This window comes from Strix uralensis, chromosome 3 (assembly GCF_047716275.1).
Source record: "Strix uralensis isolate ZFMK-TIS-50842 chromosome 3, bStrUra1, whole genome shotgun sequence".
In the NCBI taxonomy this organism is placed as follows: Eukaryota; Metazoa; Chordata; class Aves; order Strigiformes; family Strigidae; genus Strix; species Strix uralensis.
This window is the reverse complement of record NC_133974.1, coordinates 109,268,579-109,283,974: the sequence shown is the minus strand read 5'-3', so window position 1 is coordinate 109,283,974 and position 15,396 is coordinate 109,268,579. Positions and strand designations below refer to the sequence as shown.

The window sequence follows — 15,396 nt, the reverse complement described above, 5'->3', positions numbered from 1 at the left end:
GAAAGGGATCCAGTGTAAAACACAGGAAAGGGAGGAAGAAGAATATATTAAGTATTCAGGCAAGTAGGGTCTAATAAAATACAGTCGCAAAGAGGAAAGCAGCTCTCTTCCTAAAATACAGTCAGACACTGGATAAAAACTGAAGGGCCACGCCAGATCCGTCAGCAAAGATAAAACCCTACTGTTGTTTTGCTGATCAGATACATAGGTTGGAGTTGTCTCAACCAAGAAGCTGTAAACTTGAAATAATTTGGCATTTACTCTGGTCACAAATTATCTGCGAATCACTTTTGAGTTTTCCAAGCTTGTTTGTCATTCTAGATGGTCCAGACGCTTCATGGCACAAAAATATTCCAGACTACCCTGTGCTGGCAAGATTGTTGAATGACTGTTCAATGTGATCAGCCAAGTAAGTTATATAAGACATTTAGATTTCTCACTTACATCTCTGTTTAAAAAAAAAAAAAAAAAAGGAGGAAAACAATGGCCTTCTCCATACGGACAAGAACAGAACCTGCAGGAGTAGAAACCTGCAGATTCAGTTGTTCTTGTGCCCAGCTTTACCTCACCATGAGGAATACCTACAGCACAGCTGATACCGCTGCTACCAGTAATGGAGCAGTAACCTGGACGGACACATTTTATCACCCTTCCCACCTCACAAAAGCAGAAATTACCATAAAGAACTTTTTGATCTTTTCAGTGTAAAATACAAAACCCAGAGTGAAGTCTACTGACAAGAGGTTTGCTTTGTTTAATTATGCTCTCGTGAATAAATAGCTTGTTTCTGCAGACTACCAGTGGTCTATAGATCACTGACTGAAAAGCAAAGTTAGCTAAAGAATTACAGCAGTAAAGTTCACAAACACAAATTCATACAAGCACTTGCAAAACCTTTTTTTTCCATAAATGAGCTTGTAAATCACCCAGATTCATCGATTTGCATGTCCATAGGAAAAAAAAAAATATTAAGAAGGATCATAAATGCCACAGCAAGTTTGAGATTAATGCACAGATGTTTGAAAGCCCCAATTTCTTTTCTGCAATATTTGTTCTACTGTAGGTAAGAAAATCTGTTTTTTCCTTGAAATTCTTTGTTTCAATAATGCAGATGATGGATGTTTGCTTGTTTACCATTCCAACAAAAATAAAATGGGTATTGATAATTTTATGCAGATCTCATCCCTGCAACTTTCCTGAGTGTTGTGATCTGTACTTCAGTTCTTTGGAGAGCTCATTCTGCTGAAGAGAGCCATGGCTTCTAATGAGAGCCTTCTGCAGATGCTTGGCTTCTATAAATCGAGCATTAAAGCCGTATTTACATAGCTGGAGGTCTAGCCCTTCAACTCCATCAAGACTAAAGCAGAATAAACAGATGGCAGAAGACTCGTGATACGGAGCTGACACACCCAGGAACAGGAGAGCTCTACGCTGCAGGAGAAAAACAGTTAAGTGGGCTGAGAATCATCCCTTCTTTCTCTAGCTGTCTGTGAGAGGCTGTCACTCATGATCTCCTCCTCTGGCTACTTCATGGCACATGGGTGGCTGCTCTCCTATCTTGCACTAACATGATTTTATGCTACGTATTTCAATTACTCCCTACATAAAAATAGTATACATGTATAATTCAGGCTGTGATCCAAAAGTCCACCCCCTTCCTGACAGGAGGGATTAATCTTGGAGAATACCTCATACTTTCAGATAATTCCACTCACTTCTCACATTTGCCTCAAGTTCTCCACCTTCATTTTCCCCCTCCCACACACGTGATGTCGAGGGAAGGAAAAATGCGTGGGAAGGAGGGCAAGATTCCCTTGTATCAGCTCAGGGAATGACAAGGAGCCAGATCTTCTCCCACGCTGACTGGCACGCGGCAGCTCCAAGAGAACACAGTCTGCCAGCTAAAGGGCATGGCCAGCCCTTCTCTCAGTTGCCATCTGCAGCACGTACCGGCTGGAGGTGCACACTGCTCAATCCTGGGGAACGGAAAAAGAGAGGATAAACCACCATTTATCTCTGCTGGTGTCACCATCTTCCATTCTCCAGAGCTTGTCACGGCATGATTTGGCCCTGAGGCCTCAGAGCCTGCTCCAGAAGCCCTAAGCCAAACTAGAGGTTACAGTGTCTGTGGCACAGGGTGCCTGTGGCAGAGCTGGAACGCTGGTAGCCAACGGCATGATGGCCTTTGCCGCAGCGCCTGCTGAGAACACCAGCTCCCTCTTCTCCCTTTCATGCTACCTTTTATGAACCTGAGCTAGGGACACCGTTGTTACAGCTCAGCCCTGCAGCACTATCAGATGCAGACGAGGAAAACTACATCGGACGATTGAAAATTCTGATCCAGGATGTCTCCAAGTGGTTGAGTCTATCACAGTGCATGGAAACAGTGTGTAATTTCAAGGCTGTTCTGCAAAACAGATTACAAGTAGATAGCCTAATCAAGATTTTTTAGGTTGCATTTTGTCTGAATTTCAAGTTTTGGTAAGACAAAAGTTAACATCCCCTCGGTATGAAAAATTTCCTACGAGTCTTTTGTAACACACATGCAAAGAGTAATTAAAACCCAGTTTACAATACATCTTAAAATCTGCAGTTCTGGGTTACTACATAAAACGCTGAAAATTAACCAACTGAAAAAAATAAACATTATAAACAAAGAGAAATCATTACTTCTCCTGTCCAAATAGAGTAGTACTACAAAATGTAAACAGCATAAAAGAAAAATAAACTGGATGTTTAAAATTCTCAGATTTCACCCTCATAGATAACTTCCATAACATAGGAAAGATAATTTAACTAAAAAAAGTAGTGGCTTGCAAAGTAGTTGGTAGCCTGCATCGGAGCACCACTTCTATGTAGATATCACTGGTTTGAGATACTGGGCACTAACAAACATGTCAAATGCACACGTCTCCAAGCAGTGGAACACTTGATTTATTCGGTGTTGCCCATTTTCTTGTCTATTCTAGTGGCTTCTGACCCTTTATTGCAATTGCACTGCAGAGTCTACACGTGAATGACAACTATGTGCAAAACAGATGAGGAATAAATTCAGGAACTGAAAAACAGAGAACTTCCATTACCACCTAAACACAGTCACACTCTCCACCTAAGCAGGCAAAATATACAGCAAGCCTGTGAAACATCATTTTAACATGTTATAAATCTGGACCACAGAAATTGCTGGGAATTTTGCTATTTACTTCACTGGGAACAGATCACACCCTAGATGTGAATACTTCACACCACCACAAATATTATTTATTTTACAAGTGTTGCTCAGTTCATCGAGATGGCTGAAGTGTGACGATGACACAAGATCTCTTTTTACCCTGACTATTCCTGCCAGTAGATTTGTGTTCCTCCTGTTTCCCCTTGTGTGTGGGCTATGTGGTATACGACAGGATATGGCTGAGATTGTAAATAGCTGTATTCTAGCTGGGTATATTATCTCGGAGCAAATTTTCTATCAAAATGCATTCAATATTAGCAGCTTCATTAAGCGAATGGTTCATTTATGTACGGACTAAGTGCTATGCTTTGCATACAGAGTTTGGAATGCATCTCCAAAACGATGCTTTTTGCCAGTCTGTGAGAACACCACATGGAAGGATTTCTTTTAATCTGTAGTTTTTGTTTTGCTACTTTTGCAACAGAAGATCAGGAGGAACAGTGGTATATACAGCCAGAAAGTACTGCTGAAATCAGCACATCAAATGGAAAACAAGTTTAAAAGAACAATCTCCACCTGTTAAAAAAAAAAATAGAATTACAACCATTTTGGGCTAGTCCAGCTAGTCGGTGATAACACAACCAACACGGCTGCAAAGTCCAGATTCAACTCTTAAGCTTTCAAGCCAGCATGGACAGGGAGCCCTACACCAGCCTTTAGAATGGAAGCACTATCCGCTGGCATTCTTTACTGGCATGTTCCGTGTGAGGGAAGGCACACCACCAGCTACCTCCAGCAGCCGCAACCAGAGAAAAGCTCCGGGCAGATAACCACATCTCAAGCCAGTTCTGGCATGAGGGTGCCTTACGGGGATCTACCCTCCTAGGATGAATGAAGAACACTGAGGGTTCTCTAGTGTGCTGTGAAAAGCAGCAGAGTATGAAGTAAAACATCATTGAAATGAGGAAAAGGGCATGGTAAGTCAGGTTTTTTCTTGTACATCTACAGTGAAGATGTAGCATCTTCAACGCCAACGGAAAACTACATTCACTTTGAAAGCTCTATCTTTGAACACCTCTCTCTGAGGACGGTGGGAAATTAAGTGCTAAATAACAATAACCTAAAACCCCATAAAAGCACTCAACCGGAGAGTTTCTGTTTGATTTATCACTCCAGGTTCCTCAGGTGGCTGCACACAAGGGCTGTGAAAACAACACACCTGAGCACGCAGCATTACATCTGGAAGCACATATACCAATGCTGTTCCTTCCACAGAAAAATTCTGAGGTATTTCAAAAGATGGAAGTTTTCCTCTGGAATACATCCGTAGGTTCAGAGCAAACACACTGGAATAACAACCGCTTGTACACACTGCACACAGTATAGTGCTCAGACCTAGGTAATTCTTTAATCAGAAGAACTTTAAGAATTTCAGATTCATGAAAGAATTAAGCCACCTGAAACACATGAAGCAGGTAAGGGCAGGGCAAGCTGGAAGGTACTCCTACACCACAGGAAGATTTCTGCAGTGGCCACAGCAGCAGAAATGGTGACCAGGAATGGACTGTGAGAGACTCAAGGTATGGACTAATGGGTTTTGTTTTGTTTGGGGTTTTTTAAATGTGAATGTTTTGCTTGCCGCTAGAATACTTGTATTTAGCCTCGTGTTACAGGTGCCTTTGTAGTGTTCAAACTCTAGGCTCCGGTATGCAAGTATTTCCTAATTAAAAAGGAGGAAAGGGAAATAGAGAAGGGATTACAGCCACAGTTTAGGGATGCGTTACCCGAGTCCCTCACTAGGGACTTCGCATCGAGAATGCCCAGTTTCTCCGGACACTGGTTCCTTACAGCAGTGCTACAAGACCAACATTTTTCAGGGGTCTCCTTAGGAAACTCGGGGAGATGGGCTCTGAAAGCTCGCCTTTGCTGGAGAGCGATGTAGTCGCTCTGCGCCGTGGTCCTCGGACCGAAATGACAATTCGCAGGAGCCCGAACAGCTGAAGCCCCTCCCTTACACCGCAGGCTGCCCAGCCTCGGGCCGAGCCCGCCTGAGGAGGACGGAGGGTGGGCAAGCGGGGGGATGCTCTGCCCCCGAGGCCGGAGACCGGCCTCTGCCTCGCCGAATCCCCCAGCGAAGCCCCGCCGGGCGCGCAGCGGGGACGGGCGGGTGCCCCCCGCCCCGGGCACTGCTCGCTGCCCGCGGAGAACGCGCCCGCCGCCGCTCCCCCCACCAACCGCGGCGGACCCGCACCGCCCGCTCCCCCTCCGCGGTGCGCGGCCGCTGCCCCGAGGGACGGGCGGCCGCTGGCCCTGGGGCTCTCCGCCAGCCCGCTCCCCCGGGGAACCCCCGGCGCCGCCCCAGCCACCGCTCCCGCCGCGAAACTTTCCGCCGGGGCGGAGGGGCTCGCTGCCGGGCTCGCTGCCTGCCTGCCTGCCTCCCCGCCGCGCCGTCGGGGAAAGTTGCCGCCGCCGCGGGGTCCGTCTCGCCGGGCGAGGCGCCGGCCCGGGCGAAGCAGCGGCAGGTGGGGGGAGCGCGCCCCGCCGCCGGCAGACGCTCGCCGCGGAGCCCTCCCCGCCGGCCGCCGCGCCCGGGGCTGCGGCGCTCCTTACCCAGCCCCGGCACGAAGGTGTTGAGGAAGAGGCAGATGACAGCCACGGGGAACGGCATGTAGGGGATGGCGGCGCGCAGGGGGCCCTTCTTCTCCCGGACCTGCACCACCACCCCGCTGGAGGGGGCAGCGCCCCGGCTGGGCTCCCCGGCCGCCGCGCTCTCGCCCTCTTTGGGGAAGGGCTCCATGGCCGGCGCGGCGCGGGCGCGGCCGAGGGTGGCGGTGCCCCGGCGGGCTCCCAGCTCCCGCCGCCGCCGCGCGCGCTCCCGCCGCCGCCGCGCGCGGCCCCGCCTGCGCGCCCGCCCGGGTGCCTCCCCCCGCTCCCGCCGCGCGGACCCTCCCCTCGCCGGCTCCCGCCGCAGTTCCCGCCCCACCGGCACCGTCCCCCGTCCCCGGTCCCCCGTCCCGTCCCCCCGGGCCCGGCCCCCCGCCTCGGCTCACCCCGCGGTCGGTCACCGGGCGGCGTCGGTGGGCAATGCCCCCGCGCGGCCGGGGCGGTGTGAGCAGAGCCGCCGCGAAGTGAGGAGAGGGGGCGAGGGGCTGCTGGGTTTGGTCTTTGGGAAGGGGAAAAGCCGTTTCAAGACGAGAGAGAGTGAAAAATAATGCCCTGTGCGGTTTTAAAAATAGCTGCGCTCCGAAGGTGTAAGAAAAGGTGTAAATTAAACCCACACTCATTGTTTGAAAAAGCCTGCTGTAAGGGGGAAGAGGAGGAAGAGGGAGGAGAGCCACGGGAATTAGAAGGAACTGAAGAGAAAAATATACCCCTGAAAAGCTAATCGCAGTTTGGGACGGTGTGAAAATGTATCTTAATTCACATCAGTACCGCTAGATGAAATATCCCTTTGTAGGGCTGGTAATTATTGTTCGGTACACAGTTTAATGGATGAAACGGTAATAGAACTTGATCGTGTCTGTAGTCAGAAAGGATGACGGGGCTGGTCATTGCAGATAGGGTTCAGCAGAGAAAACAGGAAAAATATTAAAGGCGTTAATCCTCATATAAAATGTAAGTGTGACACACGTACAGGATTTTTGCATGAGAGAGAGAGGGTAGCCTGGTCCCATTGTGCATTTCAAAGCTGTAATTTTGCCGAGGAATTCCTGCTAGGGGTCTAGACCCCAACACAGAATCTTGAAGTACTTTATGTGTGCCACTGGAATGGCACCTGGCAAATGCAGGATTCAACAGTTGAATCGATTTCAGTACAAATTAGTACAACGAAAAAGTTAGGTGAGCTAAATGACACGGATGCAGAATCCTGTTCCTAGATTATATTTTTTTAAATTTTTCTAATAGCGGGGTCCTGAACCGTAAAAACATAGACATCCCATGTAAAATCTCTTATTTTTAACAACAGGTTTTCTTTGCTTATCTTCCGAGTGCCTTTCATCTAAAATATCTTCTGACTTCTTTTTGATTAAACACAGTTTAGACATGTTTCTGGACCATATTACCCAACCTGGCTTGGCTAATTTTTTTTTTAGGGTGACATCTATTTCCATCAAAATAGTTCATGACAGCCTATTATATCCCCTAGACACAAAGCTGTTGGAGGGCTGCACCTTCCTCTTGGAAAGATCTGATGAATCTTTCCATGATAGACATGAATTCTATCTTTCCCTGCTGGTTGATCAAATTACAGTCAGATGAGAAATCTTTATGGCATGAATATTGACTAACTAGAGCCTGTACTAAGCAGAATCCACAGCTGGAACACTGTCAATAACTTGTAGTGATATAATTCTCTAGACTCAACCAGATGAGGAACTGATAAAGGTTCTGGAAATCGTGTGTGGGCGAGCCCACATTACCTACACTTAAAGCAAGCAAAAGGCCATGGTGAGAATAGCCCAAATAGAAAATCAAAGACTAAGATTAATTAAAACAATATTTTGTCAGAAATACTTAATAACAGGTTGTGCTTTTATGAAACATTTCCTTGGAAGATCTCAAAGCATTTGACAAATGTGAGTTAATTAATTTACTACTTCAAGATTAGTTGGCAATATGTAAGGCTTACTCTACCCGCTATTAAAATGCAGCCACTTCTAGACTGAACTGCATCATTAATTCTGCGCTGCCAGCGTTCATGGAAGTTCTCAGGCGCCTAAGGCAAAAGTTATGACTGTCTCCGAGTGTATTAAAGATACCATCGTGTAACAAGTTGTGACATTTCCAAGCTTCTCTAAACAAGTGAATTGGTGGCAACATTAGTCTGCTGTGATTGTTCCGTGCTCCTCCAGTGGTGCGTGATAACCATGCAAACCGTCTCGTGCTGAGCACCCGTGTGCTGCATGCTTCGCCATTACTCAGGAGACAAGAATCTATGTGCTGGAGAGCTTAAGTGAAGAAAGTAGTTAATGAAAAAGTATGCCGGGACCTAGGTAAAAAAATGTGACCCAGCACTGAATTTTTTTGAGGAAAATAAGGTTATCACTTATAAAAAGTAGTAATATTTGTGAGTATTAAGAATACTAAGATTTCTTAAAATCTGATCTTTGAAATATTCATTTCACTTCTCAGCATAAGAACAGCTCACAGAACCAATACACCTAACGTTATTTGTCTTTAGCTGAGACAAAAAATGGTTAAAACCAAAACAAACCTGAATGCACAGTGGTGTTTCAGACTGCAGAACTGTATTGACACACATGCATCCTTCCCAAGCCTTCTCCAGCCTTCTCTCCATAGTGCTGCAGGAGGTAAGCACTGTAGAACTGAAGACAAGCTTTGCAGCTGTGCCTCAAGGGCGGCCATTTACTAGTCTTAAACTGAGATACCTTAATCTCCTGGATGTCTGGTAAGAGAGTAGGCATTGAGTTGACCCAGGTGGCAAGAAGACTGCAGGACCTCCTGCAGATGGGTGGGCCTTCTACGCTGTTGTAGCTCTTCAAACCAGAGAAGTCTGGCCTCTGATTTCCTCTAGTCTTGAAAAGAGTACCTATAGTTGCCAGGTCCTTGATTAGCAAGCATGGAGAGAGAGCCTGTTTGTGAAACAGCCATGTGTCAGTGCTGTCAAGACTTAAGATGGACCTTCTGACTGACAGAAGCTGGTGCTCTTACTGCGAAGCCTTTGTGGTTGGTTATACTGCATGTGGACATTGCTGCGGGAAGTATATGCTGGAGCTTTGATCGGTATCCTGAGAGTTTTATATGAGTCAGGCCTGGAGGAGTCCAACATGTGGCTCATGGCCACCAAATTCCCAGAGAAGGCTAATCTAGCTGGGAGCACGGGAAGGCATTTATGTTACGGTCACAAGCTGACTTTTGAGGAGCTGCGATATGAGATTTTATAATGGGAGATTATCCCTTTGTTGGGTTTCCACAGTGTATAAACAAGGTGTATCTCAAACATTTTGCAGGTATGGGCATTTCTAGTTAATACACTAAAGGGTAAGGGAAGTGCCCTCAGGCCAAGGGGAAGTTCAAGATTAGCTGGTTGTATGAGTTTGCCCTGCTGTTGTAGAATAACTTTTTCTTCTTTCCCTGCTTGCACTAGTGTTTAAGTTGTTGTTATGCAGTCAACGGAGAATTAGAGACCCTACAACAGGAAAGGATGGTGCTTCTTTGTTACTGTGTTCTGAGGACTGGGCACGCTACAGTTTGCCTCTGACTTTGAAAGGGAGAAAACCTGCAAACTGAATACCAGTGACATACCTACAGTAACCAGGGGTCCATCGCTTTGAAATACACCCCGCTCCTGAGCATGTTAAGAGAGATACAAAAATAAACACAAGCACAAATCAAATTAGAAGTGTTATTAACAAAGACAATAAGGAGTCAAGCAGAACTGCTGCTCCCCTGGGCGCAGGAGGAGCCCTGCAGCCTGCGCTCCAGTACACCACTGTAAATCCAGTGCTGCTCCACATACTCTAACTGAAAGCAGAGTCTGGTTCATGGAGTCCAGCTTTCTCCTAACAGAAGAGATCAATTAATTCCATTCACGTGCAGGAGGTTAGAGTTATTGGATCACAGATGTGACAGTGTCGTTAACAAATCCATTGTATCAGCTGACATCAGGGCTGGGGAGCCCTGTTTCTTCACAGAGACAAACGTACCTCTGTGCAGATGAACGGTTTATTCATTCAGTACCACTTGTGGCCCATGTAGACTGTTCTGACGGGACTGTCATGGCACTGAGACCTCATAAACTTTTTCCATCTGACAGATGTCAGACAGTCATATGTGGCTGGGTTTGACTCAGTGGGCTCTTCAAATGAGAACTATGCTTATTGCTGTCCTAGTGCATGGGTATATCCTGCGCACACAAGACTCCTGACTACTTTTGTTACAGACTTTAAAGAGACATTAAAAAAAAAAAGCTGAAGTGGATTCTTTGTGCCCAGCTGGCACCGATTCCAGTGGGAGCAATAGTAGCCTCCTGTTTATTAATCCATCTTCTGTTACATGAGTTTGTCAAAATAACAGGAAATCTTATTCTTTCCATAAATTTCTATTAGCCTAAGACTTTTAATGGTGGCATTTGCAGCTGTGTCCTGTGATGTCTTGAGAGTATGTGATGATACCAAGATCACCAAGAAATGCTTTGGATACCAGCACAAATCTGTTCCCCTAGCTCCTTCCTTCCTTTCCAGGCTTCATCATTACGGCCTGTGCACAACCAATAGCAGTCATTTCTAGGAAGCATGAGCATCTTATCACTGACAGTCCTCATGTTTTAATGCACGTAGCTGATTTCCTTTCTTCCCAGATCATAGTCTCCGTGCAGTTGTTCTTCCTCCAAACAGTTTTGGACTGTTGTACATCGACCTCGCGTGTCTGTGCCAAGCTCTGTAACATCCCCTAACCTTGCCCAATGTGAACTGTATAGCTCAGAGAGAGAAGATCTACAGTAAGTAAATCCTCCCAATATAGAAACTGGAAACAGATAGTTGGGAAAATCTGTCCCTATCATAACATGACAAGGCAGGTGAGGAAAGAGGAAGTGCAATAGTAGTAGACATACTGGGGTGGCCCAAAGCAATTCTGCAAGCACAAATTTGTCTCCCCCACCCCCATTCTGAGTCATGCACTCTTGCCCTGAAGGTAGAGTGGATACCCCAGTCACAATGGCTGCAATTCGCCGTGTAAGGAGCCCAAGCATAACAGCACCCATTAAATAAGCAATGATGCTGAAAGGCACATGGTTCTTCTCTACTGTGTTTCACTTTTGAAGTCCGGTGCCAGCCACGAGGGCTTCTCCCACATAAGCACGTCAGACTTGTCTATCAGCGTCTTGTTATGGAAAATGCATTCTAGCAGCAAGTTAAATGTCAGTTGTCTTGGATTTTGAGAAGAGAGGTGACCTTAAGCTAGAGCAGCTAGCTCAGGGTTTGTACTTTAAATTCTCTAGTCTCAGTCTTCTCACATTCCAGGTTTTCTAAGAAATGTGAGATATGAACAGAAATCTGGAGTTCGGTCCCTTGATGACTGCATCCCAGCTTTAGGTTTGGGTCTGTCTCTGGTTCAGTTGCTTGTTGCTGTCTTAGACTAGTATGACTTAGGTTTATTGTCAGTCTGCATCTGTCTAAATGGTATGGCAGCACCTCTAGCACGATCCCTAAAAGTTCAGAGATTCATTCTAGAATTTACTTGTGACTGTTACAGGTTAACAAAGATATTAACCTGCAGTAGTGTCAGACAGCTGCATCATGTAAGATAAAGAAAGCAACCTGACTAGAATCTATTTCTACCCTACTGGTCCACTAACACCAACTGCTTGTCAAATGGAAGTCCTTTGCTCTAAATCATATCCTGTTGATAATTCTCTGCCACTGAAATAATGGTCTTTGTCTTTCTTTTCCCTGTCGTGTCTTTTGGTGGGAATGGACCTGAATGACAAAATTTAGAGGTAGATCTTAATTCACCTCCAAACATCGCTCAGAAACTGTAGGGAAGAAAAGGAGTGACTTCGTTTGGCCCCTGCTCTATTAATTTCACATTATCTGTATTTTTTCTCATTTCATTTCTGTCACTGAAACAAGTGTACTTATGGAAAACATCAGGGAGGCTGTAGATTTCTACTGTTACACCAGCAGCCACCAGTGTCACATGTGGTGATCTTGTGGCACTGGCTATTTGCTTTGCCACTGATTATTTTTTAAGTCTTGAATGTCTCTGTCCCCATTTGAGCTTATGGAGATTAACTGTTGAAAAGTTCCTTTCTCTTCTTTCTCCTAGTGTCATCTCATTTCCCCCTTTTATGGCCCCTTTCTCTGGACTAGATGATCTTCAAGGTCCTTTCCAACCTAGATGATTCTGTGATTCTGTAAAACTTTCTACCTTGCAACATAGCACAGACCACTTTGTTATTCACCTAGCATTCCTGTACGCTTCCATCCTGTTCTTTATTTGAGCAGTCTTCTCTCCAGCATGAACTAAGTATTGATCACAGGCATTATATGGTGCTCCTGGGAATTCACTTTTTGAAACTGTGGGCAGGACAAAGTTTCTAGGAGCTAACTCTTGTGACATTTAGTATCCTGGATTATTCAGTCGTCTTACAGCATGGTTCAGTAGATCAGTGACTGTGCTTGGAAATGCCCATGGCTTGCTGTTTTAAACCATTTGTGTTTTCCAGGCCCATTCCTACACCTCACAAATACAGTCTCCTTTTTTCCCTCTTTCCCACTGGTCACAATCTCCTTGCCCAACCAGTCCCAGTGTCTCCACATGATGATCCATTTTTCTCCTTCTGCTTTGTGTCATAGCTTCCAGTACCAGCCTTACTCAAACACTGCCAGGTTCTGGCTGTCTGCCAGGATGAGACCCTGTTCTTTCTCCCCTTCAACAACTTTTATCCTCCTTGCAGTGCGATAGTTTGCAGGAGGACTTAGAACAGACAGGCACATTTTTGTAATTTCTTTTGCCATATTCTGGTCCATCTACAGCAGTTTAGAACTGCCACAAGTCCGGTCCATTGCATTTAAGGGGCTTTATCCAAATCAGTCCAGTTTACCTAACAGCCATGTAAGTTCCCTACTGCAGTCAGTGGAGAGGCAGAGCCTCACATCTTCCAGGAATGATCAAGTTTGCTTAAGTTGAGCATCTATTTCTCTGGTTAAGACTGGGAGGAACCAGTAGGAAATATTAGGTATCTTCATCCGTTTCTGCTGCTCCCTTTTTGGAGGACAAACATTTAACGGTTTAGTACATTTCACACAAAGTAGAACCAAGTATCTGTGTGTTCAATTTCCTGGGTAAGTATATTCTGCCAGAGACTATTATTTAAAATCTGAATGCTGTTCCCACCATGTAAGATTAAATTAGTCATGCTCTGATCATGGCTTCTCTGAGGGACCTAGGCAGAGTTCAGAAGACTAAAATAAACTACAGCAGAACTGCAGGTGGGAGAGAGATACCAGTCTCCATAGAGGAGCACTAATGAGTAGCAACAAGCAACTAAAATTACGTAATAAGGAAATACTGTGTCTGTGTAGTGAAACACCTCTAAATTTAGGTGGCTGAAAGATTAAGCAGTCCTGAAAGGTAAGCGGGAATGCTACTATTACCGTGCAGATTTTAGTGGGTTTAGGATATCTGAGTTACAACTTAAAGCAATGTTTGGACAGACCAGATTCCCTTCTTTGTGCACTTGGATTGACCCCCTCAAGGTCATTGTTCTTGGACATGTTTTCTAGTATGAGTGTGAGATGAGACAAGAGCCTTTAGTGTACAGATTGTTTCTTTCAGACTATGTCTGAGGGAGTCAAATTATGATCTGTGACTTGAGAACAAAATCAGTCTGTCAGGTAAACTACTGCAAAGCCGTCATGCTCTGCCTTAAATGAAATTACTCCTCAGATCAAAGTTTTTGCCACTTATATAATACTTTTTATTTCTCAATAAAAGCTGGTTCAGACAAGATTAAATGTTATGTATTGTAAGACAGCCTTTTCAGAAAGCTGTGAAATAGAACAACATATGCTGCTCCCCTTTCTTGAGATTTGCTTGAATCATGATGCCGACAGAGGCTGATTTGCCAGCATACATAAATTTTGATCCTGGAGAAAGGTACCCATCTATTTGACAGCTGTGAGGAATGAAATCCTCTATTTACCAACACAAGAACAGTGGAAAAGCATGCTTTTCTCATACTGTTCTACCCCTTACCTGGAGGGACCAATTTTAGAAATGAGTTAGAAGTCCAGAAGTATGAGCTATTCAGTCCTTGTTTCTCTGCTACTGTTGCATATAGCTTTGTAGGTCTCAGCTGGATGGAAATCAGCAGCTACTGTGACATAGGTCACATCTGAACAGGTGTAAGCCGTAAGCGCTTCTGGTTAGCTCAGGGATTTCCAATGGGATGGGGAGTTTCATGCGTGGAGTATAAAAAGTTTTATATTCTCTTAAACATGGCTGCCTGGGCTCTGGTCCATGTTGAAGGCTTTTGTCCAGCGCTTTGTGGGACAGCAGCAGGTCTCTGGTCTGTTCCTAGGCGTAGATAGCCTCACAGGAGTTTAACAGTTTCAACCAGACTTGCTGAGAACAGACGAAGGGTTTTGCCTGAGGAACCCTTTCAAGAGGGAGAGGTTTTATCTATGCACTGTCAAGTACTTATTGCAACGTGAACATTCTCTGGTGCTGCCAAGTCTTTCTCTCTCTTATGAGCAAGTAGGGAACTTAATTTTCTGAGACTGTACTCGTTCATTTTGTGAATACTACATTGACATGCAACAGAGTGCTACAAACTGTAGCGATGTTCCATAGCTATTAGAAATTAAAATAGGAGAAAAATGGTATTTTTAAGCTTGTTCAGCAAAAGAAGAAATTGCAAAGCTTTGCTTGAAGCATAATGCACCCAACTAATGTTGGCAAGAGTTGGGAGTGGAAAAATGAAGATTGTCATAATCAGGAAGGCAATAATGACAGAAGCTGCTTCTCAGGCAATGGAAGCTGATAGTAGCAGCATGCAGAGGGACTGAACGTCCTGTTGTAAGTGGTCTCAAGGAAGGACTGTGGGAGGGAGGCTGGTTCCTCATTTGTTTTAGCAATTCATCTGACTGTAAAAGAGTTCTTGAGCTATAGGTGCGCTATCAGTTTAAACCACTGCTTCCTAAGATATATTTGTTTTCTTCCTGAGATCCATCCACTTCTTTTCTATCTCTCCTCCTGGAGCTGGAAGATTACTTTAACTTATTCCTTGGCATAGAGAAACACCTATTTAAATTCCTTTTAATCTAGAATGGGATTAATATTGCATTTGCTGATCTCCTTGTGAGTTATTCTTGCCCACAGGAAGGGTATACCTGGTGCATTAATTTAGAGAGATGAGTCGAGTGCAATGGGGGCTAGGCAGGAAGTATTCTCTGAGCCCTGAAAGGGGTGTTTACAGCAGAGATTATTACATTTCTGAATTTCCCAGGCAAAGAGCGGTAGCAGGTAGATAGATTCTGGGTAGAGGACTATGGTGAGCTCAGGGAGAGAAAACAGCATAGCTTCTTTTGGTTTTCAAAGTCTGAGGGAAAGGGCAGCCTGCAGTTTTCCACCCTTGAATAAAACTGCCTAATTTAATCTGAACTTTTTTTTTTCAGAGAGAGTGTAGTTGTCGGTGGTTCTCTTCATCCCAAAGTGATTTTCTGTGCTAAAGTAGGCCTAAGAGTCTACACTGAGGA

General features: G+C 45.1%; 1 protein-coding gene across 2 annotated transcripts in view; it reads right to left on the bottom strand.

Annotated features, from left to right (window-relative positions):
* STUM (stum, mechanosensory transduction mediator homolog) overlaps window positions 1-6,033 on the bottom strand; it is a 48,466-nt gene extending 42,433 nt beyond the window's left edge. For both annotated transcript variants that reach the window (XM_074863858.1, XM_074863857.1), the window contains exon 1: window positions 5,783-6,033. In XM_074863858.1, coding sequence (XP_074719959.1) covers window positions 5,783-5,969 — 187 coding nt within the window. In that variant the 5' untranslated portion in view covers window positions 5,970-6,033. The remainder of the gene's footprint in view (window positions 1-5,782) is intronic.
* Between the last annotated feature and the right edge of the window lie 9,363 nt (window positions 6,034-15,396).